This window comes from Varanus komodoensis, unplaced genomic scaffold, assembly GCF_004798865.1.
Source record: "Varanus komodoensis strain SLA01 unplaced genomic scaffold, ASM479886v1 scaffold1, whole genome shotgun sequence".
NCBI lineage: Eukaryota > Metazoa > Chordata > Lepidosauria > Squamata > Varanidae > Varanus > Varanus komodoensis.
The window spans coordinates 44,268,152-44,293,758 of NW_025335268.1; the positions used below are offsets into that span (position 1 = coordinate 44,268,152).

At 43.1% G+C, this 25,607-nt stretch overlaps 1 protein-coding gene across 1 annotated transcript in view; it reads right to left on the reverse strand.

Annotated features, from left to right (window-relative positions):
* Positions 1-25,607, reverse strand: part of ARFGEF3 (ARFGEF family member 3) — a 91,593-nt gene that overhangs the window by 60,964 nt on the left and 5,022 nt on the right. Inside the window, exons 3-4 of the mRNA XM_044423767.1 lie at positions 11,101-11,182; positions 9,080-9,211 (exon numbers count right to left, since the gene is read on the reverse strand). Of these exons, the coding sequence (XP_044279702.1) occupies positions 9,080-9,211; positions 11,101-11,182 (214 nt within the window). The remainder of the gene's footprint in view (positions 1-9,079; positions 9,212-11,100; positions 11,183-25,607) is intronic.

Here is a 25,607-nt window from a genome sequence, read left to right on the forward strand (position 1 = left end):
CATTCCTCCTGCCTCAAGGTATCACCTCAAGGCCCCTGGGTGGAAATCACCATCCCGCAACACTTTGCTCCCTCCCCTCATCAGTAGCCTCCATGTGACTGTCTGCTCACCGCTCTGGGTGTGACTGGCCTTCATGGCTCACAATGGGATATTGACCCACTCATCCTATCACTAGCAAAATAAATGTTGCCAACTCCCCTCCCCAATAATTCTCCCTTCCCTGCCCAAGAAGCGGCATATCCTGCAATGCTTGGGTGGATGGAATGGGATTTGGCAAGAAGAGGGCGGGCAAGATCTCAATATCAGCTTCTTCTGTGGGACACTTCCTAGGCTAGCACTGGATTTACATCCAGCTGGAGCACGTGCCACCCAGGACTAGGGTTTATCTATGGTTTTATGGTGCACCCATATGGTTTCATGGAGCAGCCCACTCGGCCGGACCATATTACTTCCATCTTATACAGGTCCAGCAGACAAAAGTGTCCCTTTTCTAATGCACATGAAGTGCCTGAGGTCACCTGCACAACCACTTAGTCAATCTATCCAATAAAAGCACTCCAGGTACCTGCACAAAAAGAATCTGTCAGTTTCTATCACAGAGCTGCCCATTACTGGATAATCAAAGACAAACAACAATAGATCCCACTGATATTTCCACCCAGGCAATGCAGATGTACGTCATTGAGAAAGGAAGAGTGGGGTCTTTCTCTTCTGGAGTGGGTGGCAGAAGCAAGTCTCCATGGAAGTAAGAAGCACATGGTACAGATTCAGGAAAGACTGATCAAGCTTTCTCTAGTAGGGGTACCCAGGTGTGGTTTTTCTGCAACCAAAAGTTGTGCATGGGGGGTGGGGGCTGGATACAGGGCCCAGAAGGGCCTTGCCTTGGTCACAGAGGGTCTTCACAGAACTAGGTAGGCAGCATAGCACAGGGCTCAGCACAGTAGTTCCTGCTTTCGTTTGTCCTGTCCTTTTCACTGATTTGCTACTTGGAACTGCCTTTTGTTTTATGCACTGAAACTGATTTGACTCTTTAAACTGCATATTGCTCTGTGCCCAGAATGTGACCTTTCTCCCATACTGTACATTTTCCTGAAAGCCCAGTGTGTACACAAGAGGGAAAGCTCACAAGAGGTGCACTGTGATTTTGAGTCATGCTACACTATTTCAATACTGGGTCTGCATGGAACCTGCAGCCTAGCTTTGCTCTCCTGAGGACACAGCTGGGCTGCAACCCCAGCGGGCTCCTTGAGCAGTTGTTCCAAAGGGACCAAACGCATTTGGGAACTGAGGAGCCTGAGTTAGTTTTACTTTTGCTGGTGGCAGCTGGTACCATTGGGCTCTGCTACACCAGATCTTGTGTCCTCAAACTGGGGCTGACAGTCACCAGGACCCCATGAACAATCAAGGACATTAGGAAGAGGAGTTGATAGTACGTAAGGGCTGCTATGGAAAACAGAACAAATCTGGAGAGGAAGGGTAGTGGGAGATCATGACGCCCTGGCATCTTAAATACGGGATGAGTTACCTTCAAAACAGAATTGTAAAAATACTGCCTGCATAAATTCAGTTAAAAGCTGAAAGTTTAATTTCAAAAAGCACTTATGCAAAGTTGCTGGGAGTGTAAGGTGGCAGGATGCCAGTATGTCAGAGAAGGCTTAACTTAGAAGTTGAACAGGCTCCCTCAAGGTCGTGATGTTCCTCACTCACGGCAAAAGCGGCAAAAGAAAAAGCACTGCTGAGAAATGCAGCAATTTGGCTGCACTGGAGGGTGTGGGGGGGCATGGAAGGCAAGGGGGAAGAAGCCTTGTGCAAAGCAGCCTGTTGCTAGGCAGGGTTGGGCAGAAGAGCTGGCTTGCCAGGCCCGGTCATTTCTTTCTCCTGCTCTTTCCTCATGACTCTGTGGCAGTGTTTACCCATCCACAATAAAGCTGCTCTTCTGGGTTTGGAAAAGGCTGCAAGCAACCCTAGTTAAGACCTTCCTCTTCCTGCAGACATTTAATTGTGAATCTGTTCTTCTGTTTCTTTGCTGCTGGCTCTTTGCTATTTTTAATATTTAATGTTTAACATTTCATTATGTTGGTATTTGCATTGTTGTATTTACTGTTTACTTCATAGTTTAAGGGGTTTGGAGGGAATTTGGATTGGAAACTATTCTAAGGGCATTAGCTACTTGCTCAGTAAACAAAATACATGCACAGTCATAAAGTTTGGAAACAACAATTGGTCCAAAATATGGTGGCAGGATTGTTAACGTGTATCTGCCACAGAAAACATACATTCTGCCTAAGGCTCCTTACTGCAACCTGCAAGTGCACTGTATCTTTTGCAATTCCAGACAGGCAGGGAGAGAAGCATGTTTTCAGCAGCACACATGACATCTGCTCTTGCTTTTCTTTAAACACAGGGTAAGCAAAAACCTAGCTAAAAGTTTTTTATTTTATTTATTTATTTATTCGATTTATATCCTGCCTTTTTCCTGCAAAGGGCTCAAGGCAGCTTACATCTCCTCCTCCATCTTATCCCCACAACAACAACCCTGTGAGGTAGGTTGGGCTGAGAGTCTGTGACTGGCCCAAAGTCACCCAGTTGGCTCCATGGCTGAGTGGGGACTAGAACCCAGATCGCATGAGTCCCAGTCCCGTGCTCTTAACCACTACACCAGTTGGCAAAGATCATTCCATTTAGACATCCTGCCTCCCAAGTACTCCAGTTTATCCATGACTCTTTTTATTGCTGCTGCAATTAATTCCTGTTTTTATGGACAAAAAAACACTATTTTATTCCTATAATAAAACCTGCCATTATGTACTCTAAATGACTGTAAGAATGAGCAGATAGAGCAATGCAGTCTATGCAAACTTAACAGAATGCTTACTTTATCACCAGCTAAACCTTTTGGACAGGATGATATGCTCTTTTCTCTAAGCCCTGCTTGGTAAGTAACCTGTTGCCTATTTCATACACAAAGTGACTACCTAAAAACATACCAAAGATTACCCAAGGCAGAATCCCATTGCCCCCACAGCAGATTCTCATAAGCTTGGAGCTTTGCAAACATCCAATGCAAGGCATGGAATGCAGTGGTGGCAATCTCTGCCTGCACTACGACTCACACACTGCATTTTTTCTAGACCGTTTGGATTTTGCAGCAGGAAGTAGGAATTTTGACCCTGGGGGTTGGGTAGCCAGTACAGTTCATTCTGCACTGGCTGCAGAGGAGCTGGGAGCAGGGCTCTGAAAAATCCTGTGGTGTCCCAGACAACGTGGGGAGGCCACAGGATTGTGCCCTTAGCCCGCAATTTTATGCACACTTACTTGGGAGTAAGCCTTACTGAACCGAGTTGGATTTAGATCTATATAAACAAGGCCACACTTCTAATTTCACATTAAAACATGAATCACAGAGAAGACTAAGAACAACAGCATTGGTTTCATAGCAGGTTATTTACATTTTCACATTTATTAAAAGGAACTGGCAGGTACTTAGAAGAAACAAGGAAATCAGTACTAACTGGGGAAATGCACATTTATCCCATCAATCAATCAAGAGAACCCTACGCTCTCTTACAGGTGGCTCTGTAAACAGCCGATATTAACAGTCTTCATGTAATCCTATAATTCCGTGTGCACTTCTGTGGTCTTTTTGTAACACAAGAGGTTTCTGTTGTTTCCATGCCTACATGACACACCGTAAAGACCTGGTAGATTTATGAAGATTAGTTTTTCCAATGTCAGAGTAAAAACAAGGAACACTATTAATATTGTGAGAAATATTCATAGCATCACCAATCCAGGGATTCTTTATCACTTTAATTAACAGTACAGAAAAAGAGTCTCATAAATATTAGAAAAGGTCACTACTGTCAGTAGTTCAGGGAAATAGTTGAGCAGGGATTAATTAGTTATTTTCATCTCTCCCATTTCTTTGCGCACAGCCGCTCTCTCAGCAGTTTCACCTTTGTTAGGACACGGATGAATGCAAGATGAAGCCACATTAAGGAAAACAGACACACAATATCAGATTCAGAACTATTCTATAGATTGTACAGGACTTTATACAACCTGGGTAGGGTTGCCAGTTTCTTCTTTTTTTCTGGCCAGGAACCTAAGCGTTCAATATTTTACTCACATGGAGATGAAGAGCTGTACCTGCTAAATTGCTGCATGTTAAGCAATTTCTGAGACCACACCAGAAAAAAGGCGTTGGTGATACTATTGTAAAAGCAGATTTCTAAATGGTGCTTTATAAATCTATGCACAGAAGCCTTGCAAAGTGCCAGTAAGCAGGTATTAGGAGCAACAAAAAACAGCTAGAATCTGATCAGCACCAAAGGCTCAAACTAGTCAGTTTTGTGGATGTCCAATAAGTCAGGGGTTCACTGTCTGGCAAATTTGGCGATACTAAGACTGCCATGCCTAAAATGTGACTGAGATTCTCAGTAGTACCATATGAATAACGACACCCACCACATTTCTGGCCATGGACTCTAACATCCGCACTCCTGTTTCACATTTCCATGTTCTCCAAAGCAGACTTTCGGTTGTAGCAAGGTTCTTTTTACACCATGTCACACTGCAGAGTTGTAGGTTATCCTGCTGGCCAAGAGCTGCTCGGTTATGACTGATGGTGAGAACAAGCTCCAGAAAGAATATGGGGGAAGTTGCTAGCCCTTGTATCTAATCCTGGGGTGCAGAACCTCAGGCAGTGGCGGTGGGTATACAACAGCACATAACTAATAACTGTGCAGTTAACTCTGAACAAATGGTGCTGGAATTACTCCTTCGTCAACCATGAATACCAAAACGGGGTATCCAAAATGGGTGGGGTTCAGCTAGAAAAGGTTGAGATTAAGAAAGCTGGGAAACAGAGTGTCTGTTTGCTGTTACCTGTATGAGCACATGCAACTAGGGTGAGGCAGAAAAGGAGTATTCTTCCCCCTCTTCTGACAATTATTCTCATGAAGAAATTAAGTATCTGATATACTTGAACAAATTCCAAATCAAGAAACAGAAAAGAAGCCATGAGCTACACTGGCAGAGTGAGACTATGGTATAGTGCTGACAATCTGACAGACCAGAAACAAAAAATAAAATAAAAGTAATTAAAGTAAATCACATAAGTCTATACTAAAACAGTGATAAACAAGAGTCAGATCTCTCTGGAAAAATGGAGGTATTGCCCCCCCCCCCCCAGGATGACATGTCTTCATTAGAAATGCTTCTGGACAGATTAATTAAAGTGTTTGCTAGAATTAGCTTCCTCTCCAGAAAGCAGGAGCAATGAAAAAACAGCACAGTTTGATCTAAGAGACATCAGAGATATACATCCCATAAGTTGAAATTCATCCAGCTTAACATTACTCTTCACTAGTCAAACACTTATTTTGAGCAAAGAACTGGCATGACAACAGTCAGCAGGACCAAGGATCCATTGATATTTCCTTACCTCCAGGCAGGAGGCTGCTTGCCAAATAAGCACTCCTGTTAATTCAATTCACAAAAGATAAAAGTGTGTGTACTTCTAGGAACAGCAGCATGTCTCAAACAGACAAAATTGAAGCCTCACACATGAGATCAGATTCTAGGACTCTGCCAAATGTTGGCATATGCACATTTTCAGCAGAAAGTGGAAGGCTGTCAAGGCCTCAAAATGTATTTATTCATTTATAAATGCATGAGTTACTTTCCAGCCAACATAAGGCCCCCAAGGTGACTTACAAAAGCTTCTCAGGAAAGAAAGCCCACCAAATCTTCCCTTTTTCCAGAACTGCCCACAACTAATTGCAGCCAATCTTGCCACCAACCCCTGGGGGCATGATCAGCCACGGATACTTATATATTTGATTTGCTGTATCTGAATTTTTGAAGGAGTAGTATATAGGGAAATGCTGCAATTGCAAAATATACTAGCTTTGTACACTAGGCATTAAAACAGAGCACTCCTTGCCAGTGATTAACTTGCAATTACTACCAGAGTTACAGGATTTTCTAGAGTTTTGTATTATATTTTATTATGCTTTTGGATTGTATGGTTTTACATTTTAGAAACATAGAAACAAAGGGCGTCAGAAGGGGTCTTCCAGTTCATCCAGTCTGACCCCTGGCTCCAGCCAGCTCTGCTCATGTAATCCCCAGCATGTGGTTGTCCAATCTTTCCTTGAACACCCTCACTGATGGAGCCTCTACCACCTCCCTTGGTAGCCCATTCCATATCCTAGGAGACCTAACCGTCAGGAAGTACTTCTTGACATCCAACCTGAAGCCTTGTTCCTTGAGCTTCGACTCACTGGAACGCATCCTGCCCTCCACTGCAGGGAAGAACAGGTCATGGCCCTCCTCCACATGACATCCTCTAATGTACCTATAAGCCGCTAAATCTCCTCCAGGCTGAAAAGAACCAGTTCCCTCAGTCTCTCATATGTCATCTCCCCCAACCCGGCTACCATTCTTGCAACCCTGTGCTGAACCCATTCTAACCTAGCTATGTCTCTCCTATAATATGGAGTCCAGAACTGGACGCAGTGTTCCAGTTGTGGGCACACCAGAATAGTGTAGAGTGGTATCAACACCTCCCTAGATCTGGAAGCCTCACCTGTGGCTATACATCCAAGAGTGGTGTTTCCCTTCTTAACCACCAGGTCACACTGATGGCTCATGTTCAGTCTACTGTCAACAGCTACCCCAAGATCCCTTTCACAAGTGCTGCTCTCCAGCCACTTGTTCCCCATCCTGTACCTGTGACACCTGTTCCTGGGCCCCAAGTGCAAGAACTTTACTTACCCACATTGAATGTCATCCTGTTGTTCCCCACCTACTTCCACTTTCATCTGCTCCTCAGTTGTGGTCACCACTCCTACTCTCTGCAAATTTAGTCAGCAGAATGGTTGTTCCCTCCTCCAGGTCATTGATAAAAAGTTTGAACAGAATTGGTCCCAGAACTTGAGCCCTGGGGAACTCAGCTCTTCTCCAGCTTCCATTCTGATGATTCCCCACTGATAGTCACCCTCTGCTTGTGGTCCATCAACCATGCCCTTATCCATTGGACAGTACATTGATCTAACCCAAAGCTCAGCAATTTCTCAAGCAGGATATCATGCGGCACTTTGTCAAAGGCCTTGCTGAAATCCAGGTAAACCATATCCAGCACATCCCCTCTGTCTAGCTACCTCGAGACCTTACCACAGAATTCCACAAGGTTCGTCTGGCAAGATCTGTTTTTTGAGAGTGCGTGCTGCATGGCTGCCAATCTCCTTTCCCTATCTAGAGTTTCTAGAGCTTTCCCTATTGTGAGCCTTTCCACTGTCTTTCCCAGAATGGATGTAAGGCTATCTGGCCTGTAATTCCCCACATCCCCTCTGCTAACCTTTTTGAAGATTGGAACCACTGACACCACCCTCCAATCCCCCAGAACTTCTCCCATTTTCCATGAAGCCTCAAAAACGAAGGCCAACGGATGCTAGAGTATCCATGCAAATTCCTAAAGTACCGTCAGGTGTAGCTCATCAGGGTCCAGTGCCTTTGTAATATCCAGGGCCCTAAGGGGCTCCTTGACTTCTAGGCAGGTAACTCCAATCTGTGCCTCCAGAACCCCAACCTCATCTAGCCCCCCAGAAAGATCTCCCCCAACCTGCTCTGGGGAGAACACAGAAGCAAAATAATCATTTAACATTTGTGCCTGTTCCCTTACATCAGTTACCAGATCCCCCTTCCCTTTTGTGTGGTCCCACCACCTGTTTCCTCTTCCTCTTCCTATTTACATGAAGGTAGAAGCCCTTTTTGTTGTTCGTGACATTCTTCACAAGTCTCAGTTCATAATCATCCTTAGTCTCATAAAGAATCCTTCTGCATCGCACCACCTCCTCCTGGTATACTCTTTTGTCCACTTGCTCCAGTGTCCATTTCCTGTGGAGGTCCCTCTTCCTTCTAATCCCTTTTACCGCCTCTCTTTGCATCCACAGGGGCACCCTCTACACCTCCTCGCTTTGCTATTGTTAAGAGTTGGGCCTCCAAGACCTCCCTTTTAGAGCCATCCACCTCTCCTGAATTTCCTTGCCTTCAAGTACCCTTTCCCAGACTTCCCTCAGCCTGGACTTCAATTGACTGAAGTTGGCCCTCGAGAAGTCCCAACTCCTAGTACTTGACCTACTGCTCATCCCTATTCCCCTGTCAAACCATAGGATGGAGTGGTTACCCGCATACAGAGCTCCCCTGCCCTGCACATCATCCACCAGATCCTCCCTGTTGGTCAAAACCAAGTCTAGGATGCCCCATCCCACCCGCCTTGTTGGCTCTTGGACCCTCTGGATGAAAAACCCTCCCTCCATAGCTTCTAGGAAGCAACGGGACTTGGCTGCTACCACCGAGTGCACCCCCCAACTAATATCAGCTGAAGTCTCTCATTATGACCATGTCCTTCCTCTGGATTTCTCTTCCAATGTGGTTTATCAGAGCATCGTCCAGGGTCTCAAGTTGAACAAGTGGGCACTAACATACCCCCACTATCAGATCCTTGGTCACCTCTAGACCCATCATTCTTAGCCACACTGCCTCTACATGATCCCCTTCTACCCTGCTCCCTATCTCCTTGCCTTCCTTAACAAAGAGCACTACACCCTCTCTTCCTTCCCTTCCTGTGCTTCCTAAAAAGCACATATCCCTCTATGCTAACTTTCCAATCCTGCTTTTCATCCCACCAAGTTTGCATAAACCCCACCAGGTTGCACCCACCTATTCCCAGGATGGCCTGGAGTGCTTCCTGCTTGTTTCCCATGCTCCTAGCACATACATCACAGCTCTTTCCCACAAACCCCATTCCCTGGCTCACCTGACCACCTCCTTTGTCCCTCCTTCTTCCTCCCAGTCTTGTTGGTCAAACACCCAGAAAACTCTAGTTCTTGGGTGATACTGCAAACTATCAGTAAATAACCGAAGCAATAATTTATAGATCCAGACTGAAACTGTGAAAAGCACAGTTCCACTTTTTTACTGCAATACAAGACATCTGGCTAAGGATGGCTCCAAGAGAGCTGTGGAGCTGAGTCAGACAGGAAGTAGGTACTGACGTCTGTAGAACACTAACCTTCATCACTTCTACCTGCAGGTCTTCGTTGAGAGAAGGAGTCACTCTGACTGCATTCAGCATCTGATTAAGCAACTGCTTGTCATCTGAGTCTGTTTCCATGGTTACAAATCTCTCATCAGACAGTAGTTTCTGCCAAAAAAAGGGTTGTTTTTCTGATACAGAATGATATTGTAAAAACTGTATTTGCTAGCAAATTCTTCTTGTTTTTCAAGCTTTACCAAAACAAAAGTTAGGCTTTGATGGGACACTCACTGACACCTGTATGTTTATTAGTTGAGTTAGCCAAGCATTCTGGTCACTTCAGTGGCCAACCAACTGCCCACGGGATCCCAGAAGCGAGATATGAGGGGCACAGCACTTGCCTGTCCATGTTCCCCAACAATGGTGGCATATAAGCATACTACCTCTGCTGCTGGAGGTAGCAGTCGGCCACCAGGATGACTAGACATTGATAGCCTTCTCCTCTATGAATTTGTCCAATCCCTTTTTAAAGCCATCCAAATTGGTGGCCACCACCACATGGAAGTTAATTCCATAATTTAGCTATCTGCTATGTGAAAAAGAATCTCCCTGCAATCAGTTTCATGGGATATTGTGGATTCTAGTATTATGTGAGACAGAGAGACAGACAGAGACAAAGAGTCTGTCTTCTTATCTACTTTTCCACACCATGCATTGTTTTGTACATATGTCTCCCCTTATTCCTCTTTTCTCAGCTAAAGATCTCAATTTCCCCACAGGGGAATTACTTGATCCTTTTCTTTTCTGCACTTTTCCCAACTCTACAATATCTTTATGCTGACCACGACAGTACACAATATTCTTAGTGCAGTTGCACTATAGATTTCTAACAGGGTGTATGACATTCGTAGTATTATGTTCAATGCCTTTCCTAATTATTCCTAATGTGTATATTGCCTTTTTCACAGCAGCCACATGCTGGGTTGACATTTTCATTCAGCTGTCCACCACATCCTCACAATCCTAAGATCTCTTTCTTGGTCAATTACAATTAGTTCAGATCCCATCAGCTTGTACTTGAAGCTGGGATCTTTTGTCCGGATTCGTGTTGCATTACACTTCCTTACTCTGAACTGCATTTGCCATTTGATGCCCATTCTGCCAGTGCGGAGAGATCCCTTTGGAACTCCTCACAATCCCTTTTGTCTTTTTCTTGGCCACTGAATCCAGGATGTTATGCACAAACTGGATCACAATCTCTTTCATGCTGATGGGAGTGGAAGTCCAAAATATCGAAAGGACACCAGGTTGGAGAAGGCTGGCATAAGGCCACACTAAGGGCCTTAAGACTTTCTTCAGAAACCCCTGATCAAATGACTTTTGGGGAACGGCTCTAGCTTAGTGGTAGAGGGCATCCTTTGCATGCTGATGGTTCCACATTCAATCCCCTGCAGCTCTGGGCAGGGCCGGAATGTTTCTGCCTGAAAATCTGGAAAGCTGCTATGGGTCAAGTATCAAAGGTACCATGTTAGATGGGCTAAGGGTCTCACTCAGTATAAGATGGCTTCCTATATCCCCAAAGGGCAAATCAGATGAGGATTTAAGGGATGCAGTGTCTAACTACTGGAGTTACTGATCTCCTAGGAGGAAATCTGGATCTTTCCTTCTCAAGAACGCACAGCAATACTGCTATCTTCCTAATATCTGATGGTTTTACCAAATGAAATGGGAAAGCTTCACATATTTCACTGCGCCAGTCCTGCTGCTTGGGATACAATGAAAAGGACCTATGTAAGAAATGAGTTAGCCTCAGCGTGAATTGTGGGAATCCCCGAGCACCGTCCCACCAGCAACATGCATCAGCTCTCTTCCCGTCAGGTTTCTTCATGGTCCAGCTTTCACACCCAGGCATGGTGATCAGAAAGGGTGGTTACGTACGATTTTGAATTATTTGAATACCTCATTTAGTATTCCCTACAAAACTAACATGCCAGCAGGTGGGCCGTTTTCATTATTCACAAACGCCTCCAAATGCAACAGAACCTTTTCCCTTGTACCTGCATTCCTGCAAGCGCCTGCTGGGCCAGCTTCACATTTTTGCTTTCCAAAGCAAGTTGGAGTGGAAGGAGACACTTCTCCCTGGGAGTCAAAAAAGAGAGAAACATTGCTCAGAGTACAGCATTCAGAAAGCCTCTCTTCTGCTACTACTTTTTCACTTTCAAGTTCACTCTTGTTAATAAAAAACCCTATATGTCCATTTCGCAACCTGTTAATTCACAGTACAACAATAACAACAACCATGCCTATGAATTTTTCAAAGCCTACATTGTAATATGAAATTGCTTTTTAATGAATCAAATATACTTTTACAATGATAAATGTAATAAGATGTATACTTCATAAACTGTCCAATCAATTTACATAAAAATAAAATGAGCCATACTTTAAACACAACATAACGAACATTTAAAACTTACTAAGTAAACAAACAAACTTCCATTTAATTTTCTTTGAACGGTTCTTAGAATTCTCCAGGCAACTTTGGAGTGTGCCCAGAGAATGGCTGATATTAGCCAAATTAAAAATATCAGAAAGGATGAGGGGGGAGAAAGAAGAAAGGTACAAAGGAAGAAACGGAGGAAGGAAGATGCAGCACTGTCATGATCAGGTACTGTGTGTGTGAGCCAGTACATTTTAAGAATACTTGTGACAAAGTTCAAACAATATCTGTACAAAAAAATTGCACCCGTAGTTGAGGTGCACATGCAGCAATCGTACTGAAGAAAGTTCAGCGAACTTGAGGGTACAGAGTGGCCCTCTGAATGGCCAAAATATAAGCATAAAAACATAGTTAATAATTTGCAGCCCTTTAACGGCACCCCAAATTGCAGCTAAGAAAGCAAGCTACTCTTCCTGCTCACGAGTTAAGACCGTCCTTGGGCATCTGCTGCTCATGCCAGCTAATGATGGATCAGCTATTGGGCTTCACAGGCAAAATATAGGAGTTGGTTCAAGAGAAGGGGGGCCCTTCTCTTCAACCAATGTTTCTCTTAGCTACAGCCCACCTAACCTACCAATTTTTCTGCATTTCAAATGTCTGCATATTCCAAAATATAATGGGGGAGGGCTATTATTCAGTCTTCTTTGTGCAACTGTGCACATTTTAAACATTTTCCATGTTTTAACTCAGCTCATAGTACCCTGTCTATTGTACCTTAAGAACGACATGTTCTTATTTTGATCACCTGGCAGTCATCCAGGCCTCCACTTTTTCTGCTGCAAAGGAAGCAGACCAATTCCAACATGACTGAGCTGAGCCAGCTAGGAATGCGTTGCAAGGGGAATCACACAAACCTTTTTACTGCTACTCCCAGTGACTGAACATTTTAGCACCATCTATGCTTTTAACGGATGAGAATCAGATTTCTCTGTAAATCTCTGAGCCCGAGCACAACAAAATGGATTAAAAACCAGGACAAATTCAATTAGCTAACTCTCCATTCTTGAGAAAAGCATATAACTTCAGCTCTCATTAATACCACTTAAGCCCCTCTATTCCCATTACAGCATTTCACAAGATGAAGAGCCACCATGTCATTTCCTAGGCTTATCAGTGAGTTTTTTTTTTCAAATTGTCAGCCCCTCAATTATAAAGCACCTACAGTAATGTGGTCAATCAGATGAACTGTCTGACCCAGAATGGCAGAGCTGGTTAGCCACCTATGAAGTGCATGGCTCAGGACTCCAGTGCCTCAAAAATAATCTCCTTCCAATATGGCCCTGCCCAGTCCCTGAGGTTGGCTTCAGCAGCCCTTCCTTGTGTGTCCCTCTGAGAGAAGCTCAGAGGAGGGAAGTTTGGAAGGGCCTTCCCTGTGATAGCCCCGCATTTATGGAAAGCCCTGCCCAATGAAGTCTGCTTGGAAATGACACTGCCATTTTAGAAGACAGGAAGCTGCCTTATATGGAGTTGGACCATTGGTCCATCTAGCCTAGGATTCACTCCTCTGAGTGACAACAGCGCTCTAGGTTTTGGGAGTTTTTCCTGCCCACCTGGATGAGCCAGGCATTGAACCAAGGGCCTTCTGCAGCAAGGAACACCCTCTGCCATTGAGAGACAACCATTTTGATGCCAGGAAATGGCATGTGTATCTCTGTAAATATTTGGCATGGCCAAGCTGCTGTGAGCTACTTTTGAGGGGCTCACCCTGGCCTGAATGAAAAAGGGGAATATTGAGAATTAATACTATTCATGTTGTATGTTCTACATTGCATTTTAAGTGGTTTATTTGTATTTGAATTACTGTGTTGACATTGGATTATGTTGTTAATTCAGACTTTCCCTGTTAAACATACATTTCACAATTTAAGAACATAGGAAGAGCCATGCTGGATCAGACCAAGGGGCCATCTAGCCCAGCATCCTGTTCACAGAGCAGCCAGCCAGCTGCCCACAGGGTCACACAAGCAGGACAGGAGGGCAAATTCCTGTCCAAGTTCCCAAGCAAATGTCATCGGCAGCTTTCTCTGGCAGCTGTTTTCCCACTGGAAAGAGGAACCAGGCAAGGATGTACACCTTCTCCTTTCGATATTTTGTGTTTGGAACCTTTGGCTTTTGATACTAGACAAAATAGTGTATCATGGATATGCCCACGATTGTTTGTAATTTAAAAATTTCTTTCCACTGATGATTTTCTATTTTTCCCAAACACCAGTCGTCTGTGCCGGAACTTGCCTACTTATATATTTAACTGGTCGAAATCTGAACTAGGGATGTGTGAGAAACCCATTTTGGGAGTTGATTCCTAGGTTTGGCTGCCTGGACTCAGTCCACTTGGATGTGGCCGTGAATCCAATTCCTGGCAAGTGTGCCCAGCAATTGTATGGCGCTCACCAGGAACTGAGCACCATGCACTGCGTCAGTAGCATCCTCTTCTGCACCACACACAGAAGTTTTTTCTTTACACTGTTGCACATGACACGGAAGAAGGCTGCTAGTTGCACATCTTTCATTCTGCAAGCATTTGCAGACTTCCTCGTGGTTCTGCCTGCTTTCCAAGGCAGGGCTGAGCACAAGAGGAGGTCCATGAACGCTGAAGGAACATATCCCAGAGCGTTGTCACATTCCTAATCCAAACTGATTCTGATTAGAAATTCTATGTCTCATAGCATATTAGCAAACTGGGAGTGTTGATGGTTCCCAGATGTTGTTATTTATTTTAGAATACTTATTGCCAGAGATATATCACAAATGATTAAGCTCTGCTTGAGTAAATAGATCAAGCTTTTCCAGGATTTAGATAGATGGGCATCTTTAAAGCTGTGGGATAAAGTAAATACACTTAAGAATAGTATACTTCATATTGTTTATATTATACATTGGATTTTCTTATCTTTACCTGACAAATATTTTCAGAAAACCAATCATTTATTTCCTAACTGGGGGGGGGGGGGGTCAGCATGATTCTCATCAGAAAGAGAATAACTTTTAGTCTTCTAGCTGTGATGTTCTTTGGCCACTCAGAGTAAAACAGTCAGAAGTAGAATCCCTTTGCCTTTACTGCATAGGCCTAAGGAGAGAGCCTGAACATTCTGGTCCAATGTGAGTAAGGCTGCAAAATTACATATACGCACATGCCAGGAAGTATGTTTCACTGAACACTGTGAGGTTTACCCCTGAGTAGACTTGCATACAAGTGCACTGCAATTAAATTCATTGCAAAATAAAGCAGCTCCATCCTATTTGACTGGGTTCACAGGACTAAGCCACTGATGGCGTGATGTAGCATGTCATCTGAACCCCCTCTGCACCGGGAGATGATTTATTAACTGCCATAACTACCCATGGCTTATAACAGGGTTTGATTACACCCATGTGGCTTAGCATGTTGTCTGAAACCAGATGACATGCTAAACCAGAGCTGAGCTGGAAGGCTAGGAAGCACCTTGGCAAGTGGCAAAAAAGGGCTGCCATTCCGGCCAAATGCTCTAGTCGATGACAACTAGAGCCACTCTGCATGGCTCTGATCAGCTTTTCCCTGTACTCCCGGCATTGGCAGGAGCACAGAGGCAAGCTCCTGGGCTCTGCTACCTGCTCTGCAACCCCTCACTTCGGGGGTTAGGGAGGTGGCATGTAGTGGGGAAGGGGCTGCTTGACTTCGCTGCCATTCAAGGAAGCCAGGCCAAGCGGCTGGAATTCCACTCCAGCTGCAGTGGCTTGCAAAGGAGAACAAATCGTTGTGCTTGCCTTCCTTGAGACCAAGGCATGCCAAGCTGCTCTGCACCATCCCCACCAGCTTGTCCCAGGGAAATGCAACCAAACAAGCTTCCCCATCCCCACTGGCAGGGGCAATACCTTCAACTGGGTCTACCTGCAAAGAGGCCCAGTGAGACACAGCCTTCCCCTCCCCTCCCCTCTGGCTTCCCTCTCCAGCACGCCAGCAATTGTTGCGAAGGCAGGATGGGATTGCTCAGAAGCAATCCTGCTCTCTCAGAATCAGAAGGAGCCGGGGTGGAGAAATGGACGGACGCTGATGAAAGTGCCTGCGTTCATCAGCTGTGCTGCCCACTCCCCCCAGGGCACCCCCAACATCCCCAGGGACACCATTTGTCCAGAATGGCAGGATCCACCAGGCTACCTGAAGCCCTTGGTAGCCAAATAGCCACTCTCTGTATTATCTGAACCTCCCCTTTAATGCAAATATGTCTGTTGCCTGTTTTCTGAAGCAAATATGGTAACTGTGAGCCACACATTCTTGTATACTTCTGCATCTTTGAACACCCACGAACATACATCTGGGAATCCTGACTTAGCAGGTGCATCATCCATGTTTCAGACCTTAGTAAGCAAAACACAGCAGGAACATTAGTTGGATAAAGCATGCAGCTGTCTTAATTCTGCAGAAAGTGCAATGTTTGGGCTGAGAACAGACAGGGAGCTATAGTAAGCAGCAAAATTAGAGATTCCAGTGAACCAAAGTGTTCTCCTTCCAATTATAGCAAGAGATAAATGTGCTGTGGATATCACCTTTTTAAATGAACAAAACAGTACAGTTGCCATTCACTGGCTCTTTATGATTAGCACAGAAACTGCTTGCCTCACTCTCCTGGATCTGCTGCCTCCAGTAACTTTTTCACAGTATGATCAGAAGAGCCATCATTTAGAAATTTCCTGGATGAAATTGTTGAAAGTTATTAAAATGGAAATTTCAGCACTGCTAATCACTGACCTTCTTCATATTCTGTTTCTGAAATTGGCGGTGCTCCCAACTTTTTCCACATCTAAGAATGGGACCTCATGATAGGTCAACTAAAATCCAGAAGGATTTTAGCAGGGTCCTTGATAAAATCGCAAGGTCACAAAAAGACAGCCACTGGTAAGGAATAAAAAATAGCTACCGACCAGATAGTAAAATGAAAGTTAAGATCTCTCTCCAACTAGCAATAAAAGCATTTAAATGTGAAGAGAATGGGCAACGGCTCATTAATTTAAGCTGTGAATAAAAATTGATATGAAAATGAGAGTTGGCACAAACTGACGTCTCTCTGCCTCCCCCCACCATCTTTTATAACACCTGGATCCCCATGACACAATAATTCAGTTTATAAGCCAGAGCAGGTTACCCAGCACTTGGTTGCTCATGACTTATTCTAGGAGCTAATTAGCCCATGGTGGCTTATTGTATCATCTGAACCTGGAGAGGAAAATAAGCCATGGGCAATTCTGAGCCAGCATGTCTGTGCTTTATTGCTCATCTTACTATGTATAGAGACTAGAATAGAGCTGATGTAACAAGTAAGCATGGTTGAGTTCCATACCCCAGCAGGGACCCACAGTGTTAGGGCTGAATTGTGGGAAAAGGGTTGAATTACTGAATTGTGGTCCACACATCTGCAGGGCACATGTTGAGAAAAGATGCTCTAGAGAGTGTACGTGACAAACCCAGAATGATTTTCCAAGCCAACCTAGGTTAGTGCGGATGTATTAAACCTTTCAGTGCTTGTAATTCTGAACAAAATGTTCGTGATGCCCCATAGAAGAACATAAGATGAACAGTTCTGGATCAGATCATAGGCCTATCTACTCCAAATTCTGTTCACCAGAAGCCCACAACTAGGAGATGGAAGCAAAAGCACATTCCCACACATGCTCCCTAGCGACTGGCATCTAGAGGCAGACTCCCTCTGATACTGGATGCTATCCACAGTTACCACGATCCTTCTTGAGATCAGGGTGGCATCCAAAAAAGAAAATATTATAGTCATGGATGACCTCAGTTTCCACAAACAGGCTGGAAAAATGCATATTCCAATCACACCAGTCCTTTGCTTGCAGCTAAGTGGTGCTCAGGACCTAATGGAAACAGTGATCACAGTGATATTACATTTAATTTATAGGTATATGGAAAATTCCAGAAAAGTCCAACACATTCACATGACTTCAAAACAGGCATCTTCCAAAATTTAAGGTTTGGTAAAAGTAGGCTGAAAAGGAAAGTGATGAAGGTCAAATGTCTATAGATCACTTGGGGGTTACTCGAAAAACTAGATGCTCGCTTAGAATGCGCATCATAGGTCAGGGAAGGTACCACTAAGTCCAAGAGGTCATCAGCATGGCTAATGAACAATGACAAGAAAGCTACTGGAGAAAAAGTGACTTCCTTTAGAAAATGGAAATCTTGCCCAAAATATGAATACAAAGGAACACAAACTTGCACAAAAGAAAAGCAAGCATATAATAACAGGCACGGGACTGCAGGTGGCACAGTGGTTTAAACTGCTGTGCTGCTGGGCTGGTAGATCAAAAGGTCGCCGGTTCGAATCTGTACAACGGGGTGAGTTCCCGTTGCTCCGTCCCAGCTCCTGCCAACCTTGCAGTTCGAAAGCATGCAAATGCAAGTAGATGAAAAGGTACCACTTTGGTGGGCAGGTAACAGCGTTCCGTGCACTTCAGTGTTTAGTCATGCGGCCACATGACCACGGAGACTGTCTGCGGACAAACACTGGCTCCCTCGGCTAGGAAACGGAGATGAGTACCACCCCCTAGAGTCAGGCAGGACTGGACTTTAATGTCAAGGGGAAACCTTTACCTTTAATAACAGACACAAGAAACAATTTTGAGAATTGTTTTGAGAATTTTGAGAAACAACCCAGAAGCAAGAAACCTTCAGGGAAGTAGTTGGACCCTTGGAGGATAAGACAGTTAAAGAAGTACTAAGGTAGAGATGCAGAATGAACCCTTCACTGCAGATTCCCATTCCTAAACAAATGCTTTCGAGGAGGAGGCAACTGGAGTAACGAGAGAAGCAGGTCTAAATTGAAAGCACCACTTAACTCAAATATGAAATTGCTGGGGGGTTTTCCTAACAACAAAAAATATAAAATGTCTCAAGATGACCCCTGAACAGAAGATTGGAAATACTAAGTTTTCAAAAGGGTTTCACATGGGATTCAGAAAGCTACAGGCAGATTAGTTGAACATTTGTTTTGGGTAAGCTGATAGACCATGTTATTAAAGATGAACTTCCAAGTCTATAGGACAGGTCTTGCTGCATAAGAGTCAAAACAGTCTCAGAAAAAATAATTCCAGTTTCAGTAATCTTTTATTGCTGTTTTTCAGCATCAACAAGCATATGGGTAGAGGTGAGCTGCTAGATTGTTTAATTGGAATTCTAGAAGTGTTTTGATGAAATCCATCACCAAAAACTCCCCAAAAATCTTAGCAGTAACAGAATAAGAAGAAGAGCCTTCCTATGGATAGGTAACTGATTAAAAACTAAGAAATAGAGTCCAAATGCATGGCCCATTTTCAAAGAGGAGGGGTGTAAGCAGTGTGTCCAAAGATCTGTACTGTGACCTATTTTTAACTTGTTCATGAATTAGGGTTTCCTGCTTTTGATGTCTCCAGGAAGAAAAGAAATTTTACATTTGTTAATTAGAGAGAAAGGTTTAAGAGTCATGTTTAAGTAATTTCTGACAAGCCCTTTTAAGCGTTGCTTACAAATGCAAACTTTGGCAATAAAAATAGGGAGATGGGGCTAACTGGAAAACTGTTCCAGTATCAATTCCTTGGAGTTGTGTATAGTACCTTCTATCACCTTCTACCACCGCCTGGGGTTGATGTGAAAACAGATTTGCTAGTATCTATTCCAAATGGAACTTAGTCAGATATCTTTAGTAACAATTGCCAATTTTACTCAGGTGTTGCTACTGGCAACCTAGATTAGATAACATTTCAAGGACTACTATGGATACAAATCTGGCTCTCTTCTGGGCAGCTTACATTAGAAGTAGAGTTGCTATGACAGGCATTACTGCTTTCATGCTGAAAACAGACAAGAATAAACTCAGAACTAGTTATCAACAGCAAATAAAGCATGAATGTTGGCTAAGGCAAGTGTAACACTCCGAAAGGTTATTACCATCCTAAAGGTAACCTTTAATTGGATGCATTTTTACTTCATCTTGCAATTTCAGAGGCACTTAACTAGTGAACCATCATCTGTGCCAGAGCACTTTTAAGATGAAAAAACATTAGAAGTACAATGGAATTCTGGAGGCACAGATGAACCATAAACAGAAAAGATAAAAATAGCAAAGATGCCAAACAAAGGTAGTAAAGATATGGCAATACTGAACAATATTCAGGACAAAATAGGAAAAAGAAAGGGCCTTTGGAGATAATCTGCAAGAGAGTTCTGAAATTTGGTGCTTCAAAGGCAAATAGAGTTTCCTGAAATGTAACAGCTGGTCCCCATCTCTTAGCCCAGAAGAAAAGTGATGTATGTAGAAAAATGAGTAGCTGTGGCAATGGACTGTGACAGCAGCCTCCTTCTGCACATGGAGATACTTTTCTGGCTCACCAACCTCCAATCTGTCCATGGTGTACACAACATGTGCCTCTGAACCGCATGCATCCCAGACCATTTTCAATGCAGCCACTGCTTTTTCTTGTACCATGGAATTCCGTCGGCAATTTTAATAGCAAAAAATCATGTTTTGGTGCTAGAGAGCTCTAAAAGTGACAAATTTAGATTGCCCTGAAGCTAATTTAACCCTTCAGGCACTAGGGTACACATCATGAGGATAAACTATCAATATCTTTGATGATTTGGAGGGATGCATCATGAACTCTGAGCTGGTGCATGGATTACTGAACAGGTCCAAGCTCTTCAGATGAGGCCACAACAGGGACACAAAGGCAGAACTTGTAAAATGTACTTTAAGTCACTGACATCACCTGCACCTCTTCATGGAGCAACAAATTTAGAAGCATCCTCAAGCTGTATACTGGTCTTTCAAGGGGAATACAATGCCCAATATCCAGATCAGCTGACTTCCCAACCATTTAATGGGATGTCCCCATTAATTTAAGTTTGTGCTCCCTCATCTTTTTTAGCACCACATCCAAACAGTTCCACAATCTCCCTTGAATGGAAAAAAGGAAAGAATTCTGAATGACTTCTCACAGTGGTTTCATATAGTTGTTGAAGTCCATGAGAAATAAGGTGAAATACTGACCCATCCCATAAGCCAAAGTATAGAACAGTTCTTCCCCAGCATTACTATCCAAGACCCACCACTCTCAAAAGATCAGAACCATAGCTGCACCATGCCTTCTAGACCCAGACCAGATGGTGTCTGGTGCTGCTTAGAAGTCCAGGAGAACCAAGAAGGTTGCACTTTTCTTTTGAAGGACAAAGATTGTACAATCTCCCCAAAACAGGACATGCCACTGATAAAATAGTATTATCATTATAAAGTACTGCTTCCGTTTACCCTAAATGTCTATGTAAGGTATTCGATGGGTATTATGGTGGGCTAATTTGACCATAGTTGATGTTGTTATATGCTATCATATCTGACTATGAAGAACCCTTCCAGAATGTCCTATTTCTGACATCCCTGCTTGCCTGTTTGAAATTCAAGGCTGTGGCTTCCTTTCTGGAGTCAATCCATCTCTTATTTGGTCCTTCTCTTCTTCTTCTGCTTTTGGCTTTCCCTAGCATGATTGTCTTCTTGCCTTCCCATGATGTGATACCTGATGTTAAAGCCAGGAAAATTCCATCCTGACTTGCTCTGTCGACTAGTGTCTGACAGCCTTGGACAGGAACCCTGCCCTTTCTTGTCCTCTCGATAAAGTGATATAAATTAATTTTGGAATACTTGAGAGTCAATACCTTTTATCCTGCAATAACCAGTGTGAATGGTTAAAGGGAATGTTTGAAACCATGGCAGACTACCAGCTGAAGTGTACCAGAATTAAACTAAGTTTCAGTTCGGTCTCCAATAAAACTGAGCCTTAAATGAGGTCATTGTCTCTAATCTAGCCATATAGATCTTGCCCCTTCTAGCTGTAGCTGTTGGGGTTTGTTAGGGTCCAAAGAGGAAGGATCCTGCCTCATGAGCCTGTCTTCTGTCTATAAGGGCTTTCTCTGCGGTGGCGCCCAACCTATGGAATTCACTCCCCAAAGAGGTCCGCCTGGCACCGTCGTTACTGGTTTTTCGGCGCCAGGTAAAGACCTTTTTATTTAAACATCATTTCAATTGTTAAAACATATGATCTGGCCTGGGCAACTTCTTCTTCCTTCTCTTTCTCCTCCTATATTTTTATTTTATACTGATAATTTTAATTTTGTATTTGTAAATCAATGTATTTTTTGTATTGTTATATTTAATGGTAATTTATTATGTACTATTGTATTTCAATGTATTTTATCATGTTGTAAGCCGCCCCGAGGTTTCGGCAAGGGGCGGCATAGAAATGCTATAATAATAATAATAATAATAATAATAATAATAATAATAATATAAAAGGAAACATTGGGAAATTTAGAGCTGATTAGGCTTGAAAGAGGGAGATAACCTCTCAGTCTAATGCAGGGGTTGGATACTTAGATGGATTGAAGGGATGCCTCCTCCCCACCCTGAACACTGCAGGGATGTGTTCCATCACCAACAGAAGCGGCTGCACTTGTACCAGAAAAGGCAGTGGAAGTGGTAGCTAGATCATGGACAGCACATGATCCTGACAAAGCTTAGGCAAGATACATTCAGATTCACTCGACCATTTGTGTTTGCAATGATCCTTAGGAAAAAAAACCTTGGTAATTCTGAACAAAAGTAATATAAAACTTTGGCCGAAAGCTAATGACAACAGCACAAGACTTCTCAACATTATTTGCTTCATGACTGCAATGGAACAAGTGCCAGATGGCTAGCAAACTTGCTGGCATCTGTAGCAATAAAACCCACTGCAAGAGGGCTGTGTGTATGTGAATGTGTGTGTGGGGAGGAGGGGCAATCAGTTTCCTCTGCCTACTCAGAAATACAGAGAAAAATGACAGAAAATAAATCAGATGGGAGAAGAAAATATGAAATCAATACTCTTCATGCACAACATTATTCAGCTATATTCCAGGCTCCTAGAAAGAGAAGTCTGAGATTACTTCAGCACAGGAGTTGACAGAATCACCGTATGTAGAAACAGTTGCGCAGCAAGGGTCCATCTAGTACTGGACATAGTATATAACCATCGGAACTCGTAGTAATTAATAGCCTTCTTTTCTATGAATGTGTCCAATCCCTTTTTAAAGCATCCAAACTGGGGGATATCAGCTGCTGTGTTATAGTGACAGGGTGACAGCATAAAGGCCTAGGGATGCTTTGAAGTTTTACTAATGTTTGTTTAGGATGAAACAAAAGCACTAAAGAGTGAAGAAGTTGTAAAGCAGAATAGCCTACAGTGGAAGCAAATGACATGTTATAGCAATCGCATAGCTGAAGGCTAGCTTTTTGCTTTACTGTCATGTTAAAATGGGCACAGCCAGGCAGAGAAGGCTAAACCTTCCTCCTCAGCATGGAATGTATTTCCCAAAAATTTCTCCTGCTGCCTCACACTGTAGAGGAGTTAAGAAGAGGGGGAAAAGCCTCCACGGATGCCAAAAGAATCTGGGCCATTTGTACTCAAGTGCCTCCTTCTGTCTAATTGTGGAAGCTAAGCAGGATCAGGCCTGGTCAGAATTGGGATAGGTGACTTGAGTGTATGATTCTATTATTATTGCTGTAAACGGCCCAGAGAGCTTTGGCTATGGGCTGTACAAAATGTAATATTAATAATTAATAATAAAGAAAAAGCTAACATTACCTATACTGTACTACCACAGTACTGTCATTTAATTGACATCTGATAGATTAAGCACAACAAAATAGAGCTGAAGGTATGCCTCTATCTAGCATATCTGTTGCAAGATTTGTAAACTGCATTATACCAAATCTTTTAAAGTCTTAAATTTCATGCACTCTAAAGAACTTCCAAACTCTTCTTGCTTTTCAGTTTTGCAGATAATACTTGTGTAAAATATACAGCATTTCAAATTTTTAGTGTTTCAGCGTTTCAGATCCAGTATAGATCTGCTCTTGTTTATGTAAAATCAAAAGAAACAGCAGCACTCTTTAGAATTTTTTAATTGCTCGGGAGGCAGTCAACTTAGTAAAAACACAAATGAAGAAAAACTAGCCCTCACTCAAGACTAAAGACAAAACACAAAGGAAGAGCTAACACCGCAAGACATAACACTCCAGGCTTTTTATAGTTTGCAATGCTGTATTGTTAGATGGCCATTCTGTGAATAAGGCAAGATGTTTGGCATTATGTCTTATGTTCTTCTGCAAACATGACTGTGCCATGCCCCAACCCTGTCCATCATCTACTTTAAGCTGTTAAGACTGTTGTCAGTGCCTAACATTAAGTGATTTGTTTCTGATCCATGGATTCAGAATCTAAAGTCTCAGCATGAAATTCAGCATTAAAATAATAAGAATGCATGCCTTATAATGTCTGTTGGCATAATTAGAGCCAGTATGGTGTGGTGGTAAGACTGGGGACCCAGGAGAAATAGGTTCTTATCCCCCCCTTGGCCATGAAGCTCACTGGGTAACTTTGGGACAGTCACTCACTCTCAGCCTAACCTACCTTACAGGGTTGTTGTTGTGAGGAAAAAGTGAACTATGTAAGCTGCCTTGGGTTCCTCACGCAAGGAAAAAAGGAGGAATGTAAATGTAATATAATAGTAAGCATTTGTCTGAACTATTTGTCTGTATTATTCATATATATATTGTATTGATTTAAATACAGTCTTGTAGAATAAGAAAAAAGGGAAATCCATCGATAGCCATCCATTGAATACACTTATTAAAAATAATGTATAGGTGTTTTCAGCTCACATATAATTTGTACTACTTAATAGGCTTGGCAGATTAACAAAACCACCTTCAGGAAATACACACTGCTTGAGAAAATGGTCCAGTGGAGCCTTGCAATGCACCATTTACCTGATTTTCTTCAGCAAATAAAAAATTGCACGCTGGAAATCTGGCATCCATCACCACAATGTAAGAGTTCCAGGCACAGATGCACTAGAATGTACTGGCATGGTGATCCAGCAGTAGAGTTCGCTGTGCACCAAATCACACATTACCCTGAAGACGTCGCTAGCAGCTTTGACTTCTCTTGAATAAGTGCAGGACCCTCATTCAGATGGGACTGTACCAAGAAGGCAGAGGGGACTTGAATTCTTACCCCCAGCTGTCCTTCCACTTAGGATCACCCACTCCCTCCATCTGACATATACATTGCCAAATAGTGATCCTTCACTCTAAAGTAATGTACACGTCAGAATTGTCTTTTCTTATCTAGAAAAACAGAATGGCAAATCTTGGCTGCTGCATGAATGCTTCCTATTTCATTCTGTACAAACAGAAAAGTACACAATATTCCACTATTGTCTGTCCTGCATTATAGCACTTTGGAACTGAGGAAGGAATTACTTTGATGAATGCTCCCCTCACAAAGTCTGCATGAAGAAAACTGCCACGTCAGTAAGCAAAATTCTCTATAGACATATTGGCTTCCCTGTGTGGTATAGTGATTAGATTGTTGTTCTAGAACATGGGGAACCAGGCTTCTAGTCCCTGCCCCGTCATAAAATACACTGGGTGTATTGGGCTAGTCACTGAGAGCTTTTCTACACAAGAATGTTAATCAGTTGTTCATCCACTTGCAGTTTCACAGCACCGTTATGAACCGAGCAGTATATGAGAGGTGCTTCCTTTCCTCCTTTCCCACTAAATAACCTCCAGGTGGCACAGTACAAGTACTCAAGTGAAAAAATAATTTTCTTTTGCATTCACAGTTAAGTGCTGGGTGCAGAGGATGGCAGAGTGCTGCCTTGCTCGGCTACCAGTCTGCTCACATGGCTGCAGGGAGTTCCATGCAATCTGCTGGTGCTGAAATACAAGGCAGATTTCTGACATTTTGCACTATTCAAAACCGGTGTGGTGTAGTGGTTAAGAGGACAGAACTGGGAGTCAGGTGATCTGGGTTCTAGTCCCCACTCAGCCATACAGCCAACTGAGTGACTTTGGGCCTGTCACACACTTTCAGCCCAACCAACCTCACAGGGTTGTTGTTGTGGGGATAAGATTTAGAGCAGCAGAAAGAGAATAATATAAGCCACTTTGAGTTCTTTAAAAAAGAAGGTGGCATATAAATCCAAGAAAGAAAGAA